The 12,669-nt window shown below is 46.3% G+C and overlaps 2 protein-coding genes across 2 annotated transcripts in view; one reads left to right on the top strand and one right to left on the bottom strand.

Moving 5' to 3' along the window:
• The window catches only part of LOC119383622 (CD151 antigen), a 60,943-nt gene that overhangs the window by 45,923 nt on the left and 2,351 nt on the right, over positions 1-12,669 (bottom strand). The gene's annotated exons all lie outside the window — the stretch shown is intronic.
• Positions 4,086-8,233, top strand: LOC119383623 (putative nuclease HARBI1). The gene is made up of 4 exons (XM_037651882.2): positions 4,086-4,589; positions 4,680-4,819; positions 4,946-5,114; positions 5,795-8,233. Exons 1-4 carry the CDS (start codon positions 4,368-4,370, stop codon positions 6,482-6,484), a joined length of 1,221 nt encoding a protein of 406 aa, XP_037507810.2. The 5' UTR covers positions 4,086-4,367; the 3' UTR covers positions 6,485-8,233.

Genomic DNA, 12,669 nt, shown 5'->3' on the forward strand with positions numbered 1-12,669 from the left:
TTAAGTGTTGCTTTATATTATGGGCCCACAGGTTCGCACCAATGAATATAGTTGGATCCCTTTCCCCGTTTCTTTTTTTTTTTCATTTTGTTCTCTCGTTCTGGGCTGCTGCATGTGTTTGGATGCTCGATCCTACACGTGCTAGTCTTATCATCTACAGCTCATGCCTGCTGATCCCGCTGATAACGTGGAAGGGCCGTCGCGCTGACCGCAGCTGAAGCGCGAAAACAGCGCAAAGGCATTAGCATCGGAAAGGGCATCTCAAGTAGCGACCCCGCTTTAGTGCTTCGGTATATACTTCGTCGCCACCGCATGCCCCGTGTCAATATCGAGCACACAAAGATCGACTTTTCTGCAGTTATCGCGCACACACTACATGAGGCAGCGTATCGAAATGCATCGAGTTCCCACCTTGCCAATTCACGCAGCGTTATTTGATCCTCTCGTTTTAGCACGACTGTCTAAACTCTCACAAACGGGGAGTCTTCTTTTTACGTTGACTTAACTATAGCGTGATCGTTAAGAAATCAAGTTAACTGCATCGCAATAAATCTAACCCCGTGTCCTTCTATTATCCCCTGTTCTACTCCAACCCATGCCTAGCCAATCCCCGTGACTATCGTTGTCTCCCCAATACATCTAATGGCTGCTCCAGAATCGCACTTGTATTTCATCTCGTATCCATTCTGTTTTCTTCTCTATGATAATAGACCACCGGTTATCTGCTCCAAGCGTTACGAGAGGCCCGCATACGTTCACTGCCGCGCTCATTCGTTTTCCTTCTCGTTTGTCCAAGAACTGAAGCAAGGGCAAGGTCCGGGCAAACAACCTTGCGCCAGAATTCCGAGAAGAACGCGGCGCACCCGTATCTCTTCTGCTCTTCCACTCCTTTTCTCCGAATGGCGTCTCAACAGTCTGCTGCTTCTACAGTACGGTTCTGGGCCATTTTTTTTTTTTGCTTACCTTTCTTTAGCATACGTTCATTTCCATACCTAGGCCCTTCCTTTACTCCTCCTCGCGAAATTGTCGACGGTGACTGCAACAGCTCCTGCTGTTGCTGCTTCATTCTCAGCCAGGCGCCTTGTTGTCGCCACCCCGTGTGTAAGTATACTCACGGGGAACTTTTAGAACTTAGCGCAAGGATACTTTATAAAGTAAATAAATAGAAATGAAGCCGGCGCCCTGAAGGATGCCGGCATGGTGCCCAGGCAGTGGAAAAGGAGTGGGTCATCCTTCACGAAGAGGACCAAGAGCTTGGTGTGGACGGATGAAGTGGCGCCGAGACCCCCCGCCGGGTGTTAATCGAGGCACGGCGCGGCCGCACGGCGCTTCGCACGCACTCGCGCATGGAATGCATGTGTCCACTTTACGTAGACTCGCCCTCAGTTCTCTCTTTAGTTTCGTGCAGTAAGGGGGTAAACATAGAGGGAATGGGCACGTGCGTTCGCAAACAGTGTGCTTTGCTTCGAATTGTTGACTAATTCGCCCTCGTGCTGCCAACTGCTAGAATCCTGGTTAGCTCAACTAGTGGAGCGACCGCCCGGAAAGGCATTGGTCCCGGGTTCGATCCCTGGACCAGGACGCATTTTTCTTCAAATAAGAAGCTTTCCTTTCTGAGAAATCCGTATCTATTTCCTTGTGGTTTCCTGCTACAAACGGGTCTTTGTCAATTATCCAAACAACGTATTGAACCTGTAAAGTACGTCCTTTTTATGTACTTTCAAGCTGTGCATACGTCCACTGGACCTTTACGTCCCCTGAGCCTACAAGTCCCGTGACGCCGTACGCCCCTGGATGTGGGTGCTTCGCATGATGGTGAATGGCGCTCAAACATCTTTTTGCATGCTGCCATCGATCCAGCTTCGATTGTGCTGCATGTAACTACGACTCGTGCAAGCTGTGCGTATTGAAGACGTATACGCACGTTGCACACTATGCAACATACACGCGCTAAGGGCGAATATGGTGATCGCTCGCGGAGTGCCGATCGCGCTAACGGTTCGCACTCGATTAGCTATATGTGCCGCCATGTCGTCTTTTCGTGCGCTCACGCGTGGCATATGCGATCGCATATGTCCGCATGGGTGGTCTCCAGCCGATGAGCGGCAGCGGCGGCGGCGAGCTTTGTACCCCGTTTCCGCCGTGTCTCCTCAATTGCGCTCCGCGCTTACTGCACGCGTGTGTGTGAGCAATGAAGGGGAGACGAGCTCACGCGGCGACAGCAGCGCCCATGGAGTCCACCGTCTTCGCCCTAGGCAACTTCGTGCTGCGAGAACAGCAGGGGCGAGGAAGTGTATACATATTTTCAAAACCGCATTCGGTAGTCGGCCAGTTCATTCTCAGAGGACGATATTATATATGTGTAGTGCGTGCCGCTGCCATTAAAGCAGAGAGGGCGTGCGGGTCACCCTTGAAAGGGTCTTTAACCTGGCTTCGCTGCGGGCGCCAAGGGCACGCGCACTCTCGTACGCGCACGCAAGTGGACGTGTCCACGTCTTCGGCTGCTAGTCGTTTGAACTTATTCATATTGATTTAGTCGCGCATTACTTGCCTGCGTGAACGCCATTGACTAAGTGGTCCAGTTTCGCGAGTGCTCTAATACACCGCAAATTGTCACTCTTTCTTTCTCTCTCTCTCTCACACACACAAACACACACACACACACACACACACACACACACACACACACACACACGCACGCACGCACGCACGCACGCACGCATCTCTCACCTTTCTATTTCCCATTTCCCCAGCGTTGAAATCCAACCACACGCTTTTCTGGTTAACTTCTCTGCCTTCAACCTTTCTGCTCCCGTCCTCTCGTACATTAGGTAGTCCTTTAACGCGATAGCTTTGGCGGACCGCATGTATGGTTTCGCGAGAAAGAAATCAATAAGTGGGAAGGTAAGGAGGTTGACCATACAGGTGCATAGTTTGCTACCCTATGCCCTACAGGTGAGGTATGGGGACACCAAGAAAGATAAGAGCACGGAGGTAGTGGGCGCTTCACGCACACAGGAGGAGAGGACTATAATCAGTCACTGAGGCCAACCAACGTTTCTGAAGAACTGCAGTAGCGGCATGATTTGCTCTCTGTGACATGTCGATGTATGTAGTGTTCAATTCAGAGCTAACGTCAGGTGAATAATCCGGAAGCAGTGCACGGGTGGCGTGCGGAAGGCGTGAAATTACTGCTGTTGTGGCCCGGAAACGGCGCGCTGAAAAAGTTGCACAACCCATTAGACCTTAACTAGGGTGCCCCGTGCGCGACCACCCGTCCGTATGCGCACTGCATCGACAAGCTTCATGTTCGTGATAAAATGACGTCACTAACCCACAGGCGCGTGGACTGAATAAAGACAAACTGCGGTAAGCCAGCACCAGGGAACACAAGGGACTAGAATAAGGAGAACGACATATACACAGGGCGCCCTGTGTACATGTCGTGCCCCGTCTTCTAGACCGTGTATTGTTCTCTGACGTTGTTTTACTGCTATTATGAACCAACTAGCCCTAATATACGTCTTGAAAAGACAAACACTTTTGGGGGGAAGTTCTAGTTGAGCCGCTTTAATTCCCGGCCGTAGTGTAATTAACGACTTAGGTTCTCTTCGAATACCTGGTATAAACATCCGCAATATCAAGGATAGAAACGGTGTAGCCGAGCTCAGCTGCGGCCACAGCGCCCCCACCATCTTATTCTCGACGCGACAGGAGAGGCTCGCAGATTGCAGTTATTCTTACACCGTAATCGGGAAGAAAAGGGGCGCGCAGGCGCGACCGCGGGGCTCAAGTGCTCGTTCCGGCTATTTCGAGGAAACGAGCGAAAAGAGGCACCGCGAGCGGGGTCTCACTATTACAGAGCCTCGAAAGCCAGGGGCCCTCAAGCGGGGTCTAGCGCCATCTCGTCGACCCTGCCGGCGTCCGAAGTCGACGACCTGGCTTCGAACGACAGTTTGACTCCTGGATAGAACAAGTGGACGCTTTTGGCTAACATTGTGGTTGGGCGGAAAGTCTCAGATAGCCAGGAACTCGATGTGCGCTCGGCCGATTAGTACCGCACTATTTAAGGCGAAAGCCTTATGGCGAATTCCACTGGTCGAGCCGGAGCAAGTTTTCTTGCTCCGCGGTCTAGAATCTGCGTTCCACTGGTCGATTCGGAGCAAGTTCACGTTTTCCACTGGCAGATTCGGAGCAACCCACTCCGCGACGGAGCGTTCCGCGTTGCTCCGTCTTGCAGAGGCGGATTTCGCCGGAACTCCGGCAACGCGATGCCGTCATTTCCGGTACAGTCGGGCAACACGGTTGTCTTCAGCGCTTTTTGAGGCGGTGCCTGATCACCCTGTGCACTTGTTTACATTCCAAAAATGGCGTCGTTCAACTCTGCTAGACGAGCTGCTGGTCTGCTTCTTGCGCTAAGCGATAGCGAGAGCACAAGTTCGGACAGTAGCAGCAGCAGCAGCGATGACGACGAGCCGTACGTGCTGTACGAAGAAATGTTTAAAGAAATGTTCCCTGTCCCGCCGTGCGCACGCCCAAAGATCATCGGCTACGTCGAGGAAGTTGTGCACGCGTACTCAGAGGAAGAGGTATGTATACTTCAGCGCGACGCATAACTTTCTTTTTTCTTTTGCGTCATGATTACTGTGCATTCTTAAACGGTCGCGTACTTGTTTTAGTTTCGCAGGAACTTCAGGGTTTCAAGGGCTGTCGCTGCCGACCTGTACAACGACTTTGGTGCCTCTCCGATGTACCCTCGGTGTGACAATGGGGGATCACCTGCAAAAACAGCCGAGGAGCATGTCCTAGCGTTCCTGTGGTGAGGTTCAGAACGTACCTTTACTAACTGCAATCATGCTATGACTTCAGTATTGTCCTGAAAGTGATTTCTGTGCCCCTCGACGTCCGTATTTGTCAAGTTGAAAGTTTATTTTGACGTTCCCAGGTATGCTGCAAATAAAGCCTGCATCAGAGATGTTGCCGGTCGCTTCGGGCTTGGTGAAACAACAGCCTTTAGAGTCATTGAGCGTGTGATGGACTACCTTGTGGAATTAGCTAAGACCGTGATAGCCTTCCCTGACGACTTGCAGGGCCTGTCCACGAAATTTGAGCAGGCAAGAAATGGCGTGAAAATGAACGTGTGAAGTTTCTGTACATGTTTTCTCGGCTATGACAACGGCGGAGAACATTATAACGCATGGTTACGGCAGCAGAAAAATACTCAGTACAAGTACCTAATGTGAGACGCAAGAATTCGAACTAACAGCTGATTTACCTGCTAAGATGGACCAGGATATATAAACTGATTGTGCCTTTCTAGACTTTTCCAAGGCACATCACCGCTCGATTTTGAAATTATCTGTTCTGAATCTAGACCCTGTCACCCTAACATGGATTCAGTAATTTTTTGTCTAGTCATCAGCAGTTTACAATAATATAATTTTCCCTCTCCCCTTTCATTACGTTACTTCAGGTGTACTACAGGGTGGCATTATTGGGCCGTTACTATTTCTAATATGCATTAATTACTTATTAAACAATATTTATTTATTTAGGAAAAGCTGACAGGCCCTTGAAGTGGCATGGGGGGAGGGGGAATGGTACAATTTGCACAATGCCTGCTTTTTAAGGTGCAAAGCTTCTTGTAAATAAAAATTTCCTTAACATTGATGCATATAAAACATCAAACATCAAAACCCAGTTTTTAAGTTTCAACAGTGTGTTCAATATTGAGAACAAGTACCTAAGTTTAAAAGAATTTGAGCAGGTGGCTAATTATTGACTTTATTTGCAGTTGTCTGGAGTACCTGGTGTCATTGGATGCATTGATGGCAGCTACATAAGCATTCGCTGTCCTGTCAACAAGGTCCGATCAACGTACATCAATCGGCACAATTACATCTCAATAACTCTACAGGGAGTCTGTGACCATGAGAAAAGGTTTTTGGATGTCACTGTTGGAAATCCCAGCAAAATTCATGATGCCAGGGTGTTTGAAAATTCCCGTTTAGCAAAAAAGCTCCCTAAAGTTTGTGCCCCTGGAAATTATCATGTCTTAGGTGACGCAGCGTATCCCTTGCGGGAATGCCTGTTGACCCCATACAGAGATTATGGCAGTCTCACGGATCAACAGAAAAAGTTTAATGCAAGGTTCTCCGCAACAAGGGTGCGTATTGAGAATGCGTTTGCGGACCTAAAGGCTCGTTTCCGCCAGCTTCTGCATCTAGACTTTTTCTTAGTTGATAAGATGAACAAGTTTATGATATCATGTGCTGTTTTGCACAACTTGTGCATAACCGCAGGAGTTGGGGATGTCCCTTCTGGCCTCGATGATGGCACTCCAAGTAGCCTGTGGGAAAATTTTTCCCAAGATGACGCTGCTAGCTGTGGGCCGCAAACAGCAAGCGATATATTGCTGCGGAGAAAGGGAGAGCAAAAACGGGAGTGCGTTTTTCAGAAAATGCAGCTGCAATGTATTGTCTAACATACAGCCAGGTTTTTTGTAAGGGCAGTTAAAGGGACATAAAAGGCAAATATTAAAGGGGCTGTCTACCGTCCTTCATCGCTTTTCTGTTTTGTACCGATATAGAAAGCGTACCGTCTGAAGTGTCCAACCTTGCAGCGGTTTTTCTGGAAAGTGAGTAGAAATTTTTGAAAACAGAATTTTGCGATCTGCATTCGGTCTTCTTCCATTGGCGTGAAACATGCCCACAACACTGGTTGGTGGACGCGATGACGATTGTAGTGCCGGTAAAAATTAAAACCGAAAGCACGTGGTTTTAGTAGGATTACTTTATTTTCGCTGTACACTATTGTAATGAATGTAACAGTCGTTTTCAGCGGGCTAGCGGTTAAATGAAGCCCTATTATGCTCGTTGCCGCCGATGTGATGAACAATCTTCTCATTTTCACCATAATCAGAAAATTTTTTTCGAGCGGTAGACAGTCCCTTTAAGTCGACGTTGATTGTTGAAATAACGGTCCAGAAATGTCGTAGTGCTGCTTTTGTGCCAAGGAAGTGTTTATTTTGAAATAAAATCACGTTTTAGTGGTCCGCATCGCGTTGGCGCACTTCAAATCACCCATCTGAAAGCAGCGTTTCTCACGTCACTGTTGCCGTGCCCAACGTTGCCCGCATTTACTGCCGTTTTAGACGTTGTCATACATTGAGCTTTCACTCTGACATAAATTCTTATTTGCTTTTAGTGTCCCTTTAAAGAAGGCATTGAAAGCTCTCTATTTTGATCGTTTATGTTCCTGAACATTTAGTAAATGCCCTGTCAACTGCTTGAAGAATGCTGCTGTATGTTTTACATGCAAATAAGTTGTACAGAAGATGTGTGAAATGAAACTTTTTACTTTGTAGTCTGCGTTTGTGCAGCGGAGGGTGGAAAGGAAGAACGATTTATTTGTTCTTAGCATTCAAACCAAGTGTAGCTCATAGGGGATCATTTTTTCTTGCCTCTTTTCGCTTTTTCACTTCTTCGCCTCTTCTTCCCGTTCTCTAGTAGCTTTTATTCTGTGTTTTGGTTGCTCGCTATCTTTCTGTCCAGTAGATGTAGAAGGGCTCAGAGTCTCGGTGTTTCAGAGTGTTAATTTGTTTTTGCTTATGCTGTTGATGTCTTTTGTGAGACCACACCAACAGAGCCTCTTACAAAATCTGGTTCTGAACTGCTGGTGAGAAATCACATTTTTTCAAGCTCATTTTCATATTCTGTAACTTGAAGAGAGTTCTCACATTTGTTGTTCACAACACAAACTGTTCTTTTTGCGCACAGTTTTGTAGCATGTGCAGCATTGGTCTGCACACGCTATGAGCTGCAACGCATGTGCACTACTTAGCCCTAAATTTTCACCTTCAATGCGTATTGTGCTTTATTAATTTATTATATACAAAAGAAAGGGCGTCTTAAGTGTTGCCAAAATTGTGTTAATTTTGTGTGCTTTAGTTATGTATGTCAGTGATGAACAGTGAATGCAGGTATTTCTTTAAAGGGCCCTGCAACCTTTATTGAGCATCGCTGGGAAAGGTTGCCAGTCTATAGTCGAGACACCTATGTATGTGATGTCAAGGAATGCAATGCCTACAATAAACATGCTTTTGATATTTTATTCGTTCTTTTCCAAGCCAAAAACGTCACGGAGAAGGCTCATCTTCTCGGCATGCATTTGCTCCCGCCGCTGTATCTTGGCAAGGCGCCGTTCTTCCCTTTTGGCTTCTCTTTCAGCTTTGTGTTTTGATCGACGCTCTTCCAGTTCTTCCATTTTCTCGAAGAATGCTTGCATGTGCAGCATCCGAGCTGAATGTGGGCGCTTTTTTTTCGCATCCTCCGTGCCCTCTTGCCCGAGGGAACCAGATGTAGTGTCTGTGGCACTATTTTCTAATGTTGATGGGCTCGAATGGCCTGGAGAGACAGACTGTGTTGGTGTCTGTGGGCATGTCTTTTTTGAGACCACACCACTTGCGTCACGCACTACCTCGGGCTCTATGCTATCATCAAGCCATCTAATTTTTTCCAGTTCGTCTTCATAGGGGACTTCTTCCGGGGAATTGCCGGAGGTGTTGTTTTTGACGGCTGCCACTTTTTTCCTTTTCAGGACAGTCTTATATCTTGAGCAGCACTGATCACCAGTCCGCGTTACGCCGAGTTTATCTTGGATTTCTCTGGCAATTCTCTCAAACATCGCCTTCTTGTTTCTGAATTTTTTCATCGGGCCGACTTGACCAAAATAAGAGGCATATAAGTCGAGCAGCAGCTTCGTTTCGCCACTTGTCCACTCACACCCTGCAGCTGGAATATTCAACAAACAAATTGTATTTCCCAGTATTCACCACCATTTCACATTCTACTCATAACTAGCATTGTAAAGCGGAAACACATAAATGGCTAAGCAATAAATTTTTAACTGTGCTTAATGAACAACACAAAAAATTTGCGGATGTTCATGCAAATGACAATGTTGGTTGTACACAAAAACATGTACGGCAATCACTTATTACACAACTGTGCAAGAACTTTAAGAACCAGTTAAGCTGACATAGACAAAAGTAATATTTTAAAGACCTAGTGCAACTCTCTGAACTGTGCAGGTTATTGAGAAATTGACTAAACTGGCTAGATATTTCCGCTGCTTGCTGATGGCACTAATTACCTCACACATGTAATATTTAGCCGTAATTCCCCAGAATGGCTCACTGGGATGAGATTATGTATAAAAGGGCAACATTGCACTTTGTTGACCTAGTGCAATGTACGCTGTGCTCTTTGAGCAGTGAAATACTTATTGTAACCTTTAGTACTGTCAACACTGTTCTGACGCAGCATATATTGAGGGCAGCAGATAATCCTCTTCATATTTAACAGTAAGCATAAAAAAAGGCATTTGCACAAGTTTCTAATATTGCTACTGTATACAATATTTCTTGAAGGCATAATTTTCTAAAGTAAATTTGAAACATTGAATATAAACATCATATCTCTTCATGCAGTGGACAACTTATTGAATTAAATTTCATTATTTCAGCACCGTAATGTTCAATACCATGAATAAAAAGCCGTGAAATTGCTTGGAGTGGTTCGTCGCTCATTTAAAGGGGGTGCAATCATCTGAACCTCTGCTACTCCTAGGGCCACTAACACAGTAGTGTAAGCACACTTACCACGTGCAGCAGCCCCTGGCTTGCCAGCCCTACTTGATGCACCACTGGATGCTGTAGAATCTGCATTTAGAAGTTGGAAAGCATTACACAACGTTAATAATAAGTGTACTTTTTAAGCAGATACACAGATTTTCTTCAAGCACAGCCCTCTGGTGTTGTTTGTCAAGGCATTGCCCTATACATATGTAAGTGACTGTATACACAACACAAACTGGTTCTATGGAGACAATTGAAAATAGACAACTTGCCATTTCCCAAAGATTCGCTCTGTGGGGGTGTCAAAGCGTTGGAGGCGTCACACTGGGTAGCACTTTCAAGTACAGAAAGAAAAAAAATATCTGCGGGTGTACTTCAAAGTAAGTGAGATCAATTAGCACTAAGAAATCTCTACTTCTGTTGCAAGTTTTTCGTGCACGTATCCTCGTGCGATCACACAGAGCTCACCGTGCATTTACACAAAGGAATACATTTACCACAAAGGTGGTAAATGTATTCGGTGAGCGTGTGAGACTATAAAGCAGCAGGACTTTTAAGCTGACAGGCAAGCAACAGCTCAGGTGGAAAAAAATTCTGCTCAGAACATGCCGCATTTTTGCGGGCGCCGATTGCGGCTGCTGCCACGTGCACATACATACCGGCCGGTTATGTGGCCAGCCGTCATAAACAACTATTATTATCATTTCGTGCAGAATTTGTGATCAGTGTCAAGTACGTGGCACTTACCTCTGAACTCATCCCCACCATTCGCAAGCACGCCCAGCAGCAGCCGACGCACAGCCGGAGAGATTTCCATGTGCTCGTCCATATTTGTCAGCGCAACACAAGAAAACGGTATCCCTGCTTTCCGCGACTGCTTGGTCGAAATGCGCGCTTTGCAGTGGCGACGGAAGTTGCCATGGAAACGTAGAGAGCGGAAAAGGAAATCGTTTCCGGAACCGGTTAGGTGACGTATGCATAAGCAACTTCCGGAGCGACTCCACGCGGAGCATTCACGTGTTCCACTGGCAGATTTGGCGTGGTGCAATCCGAGTGCTCGCTCCAGGATTTCGGCGGCCGCTCCGGATCTCCCAGTGGAATTCGCCATTAGATGCCTCGTCAAATGCGAAAATTGACCGTCGGCGTCCCGCGTCGGCTGTGTCAACACCACTGATGCAAAAAGTTATCATCTCGTAATGACGTCACCATATGACGTCATCATGACGTCACGCGATGACGTCAGTACATGACATCGTCGCTTCGTCAAATGCGGGCCGATCGAGGAGGCAGGGCAAATTCGGGTGAAGTGCAGAAGCAATGCATCCTATCCCTGGAGGTAGGCAAAGCCACGTTAGGTGCAGAAAGTGTTTGTAGAGGTGCGGGGGGGATTAATACATCGGCAGAGAAGAAAAAGAAAATGGCTTTCGCCTTCATGTCGTCTTAGGCAAATGCATGAGGCACCCTTGTGAGTTCTTTTAAAGCCATGCGTGTATAAGACAATTTTACGTAAGACATACTGGCGCCGCGACCTTGGACTGTTAAACGAATGTTTTCCTATTTTTGTATATCGCAGCGTGAACTAATAAGGCCAGGAAACGTCGAGTGCACCAAATCGATGGTTTTCATGCATATACGTCCACAGTAGCACTGTTCACTTAGTTCTAAAGATACAAAACTCCAAGGTTAACAGCCCGTTATGGAGGTACCGAAACCCATCCGTAAAACAGTCTATATATAGTAAGTACAGACCCTTTCAAAGTTTAGAAACATACGCTCTGAACGGCTTCCGATTTTGCCCAATGATGCATCCTGTTAACTTCGCTGGGCTAAAAAAGGCAATGGAGAGGAGAAAGACGTGCGGTGAAACCGCACTCTCTAAATTAATACCTAAATGTTCAGATGGCCCATTCTTGGCCAATCCTCCAGAGTGGGTGTGTGCCATATTGGTGGGACGGCAACGATAACAACAGAAGCCTGAGTATGTTCAACACTTTTACCCGTGCACAACCGCAGTATTACAAGTAAACATTTCCCCAAACACAAGCGCTCTTTAGATCGGCTTGGCTCACGGAAAGTATGGCGAAACAGCGCGAAACATGGGACGGGTGACAGAACGAACATTGTAAAGTGATAGAGTGAACTTGGGCGTGTTGGTTAAGCATAATTAACCACACAGCGCGAGTAAACAACGGGGACACAGGAGGGTGTGTGTGTTCCCTTCCTGTGTCCCGTTGTTTACTCGCGCTGTGTGGTTCATCATGCTCACTCCTGTTCGTTCGCTCACTTGTTCGCTCCTCTTCGCCACAATTTCTGTAAACTATATCAAAAAAAATTATAAGCGTTAGCTTTGAGGCAATTTGGCGCCTTTCCTGTCTTCAAACGTAAAACAAGCGTTCCGTACAATGAAACAACTTACTAACGCGGTTTTCGTTCTCGCTCCTATGTAGTACACTGATAAGGCACGCGACCGGAAGCTCCTTGGTGCCGCACCCTTGTTGCTGTTATCGCGATCGAGAAACCGTGGATACAGCGAGCTTTGTGGTTTACCATGGCCTGGGCGCCCGCGTTTTGTGCCTCGTGTTAGTGCAGCAGTCCCGTTGTGGCCGGCTTATGCGCACTTATAGTAACAGCATTCTTAGCTTGGATCAACCTCACTTCAATATCGCGGTTATTGTCGCTGAAGCAATATATATCACGCTTTTTCTTTCTTTCCTTTCTTTCTTTCTTTCTTTCTTTCTTTCTTTTCTTCTTTTCTTTTCTTTCTTTCTTTTCTTTCTTTTCTTTCTTTTCTTTTTTCTTTCTTTCTTTTTTCTTTCTTCTTCTTTCTTTCCTTCTTTCTTTTTCTTCTTTCTTTCTTTTTCTTTCTCTTTAGGCCCTTTCTTTTTCTTCTGTCTTTTTCTTTCTCCTCAATCTTCTTTCTTTTAATCCTTCTTGTTCTTTCGTTCCTTTCTTTTTTTCTTTTCTTTTTTTTTTCTTACCTTTTTTTCTTATGTTCTTTTTCTTTCTTTCTCTTTTCTTTCTTTCTTTCTTTC

This window comes from Rhipicephalus sanguineus, chromosome 2, assembly GCF_013339695.2.
Source record: "Rhipicephalus sanguineus isolate Rsan-2018 chromosome 2, BIME_Rsan_1.4, whole genome shotgun sequence".
In the NCBI taxonomy this organism is placed as follows: Eukaryota; Metazoa; Arthropoda; class Arachnida; order Ixodida; family Ixodidae; genus Rhipicephalus; species Rhipicephalus sanguineus.

Bases quoted from the DNA above. Each gene is read 5' to 3' on its own strand.
- LOC119383623 (XM_037651882.2), top strand. From the start codon at position 4,368: ATGGCGTCGTTCAACTCTGCTAGACGAGCTGCTGGTCTGCTTCTTGCG. The intron at 4,820-4,945 runs GTGAGGTTCAGA...TGACGTTCCCAG, and splicing joins CATGTCCTAGCGTTCCTGTG to GTATGCTGCAAATAAAGCCT. The intron at 5,115-5,794 runs GCAAGAAATGGC...CTTTATTTGCAG, and splicing joins TGTCCACGAAATTTGAGCAG to TTGTCTGGAGTACCTGGTGT.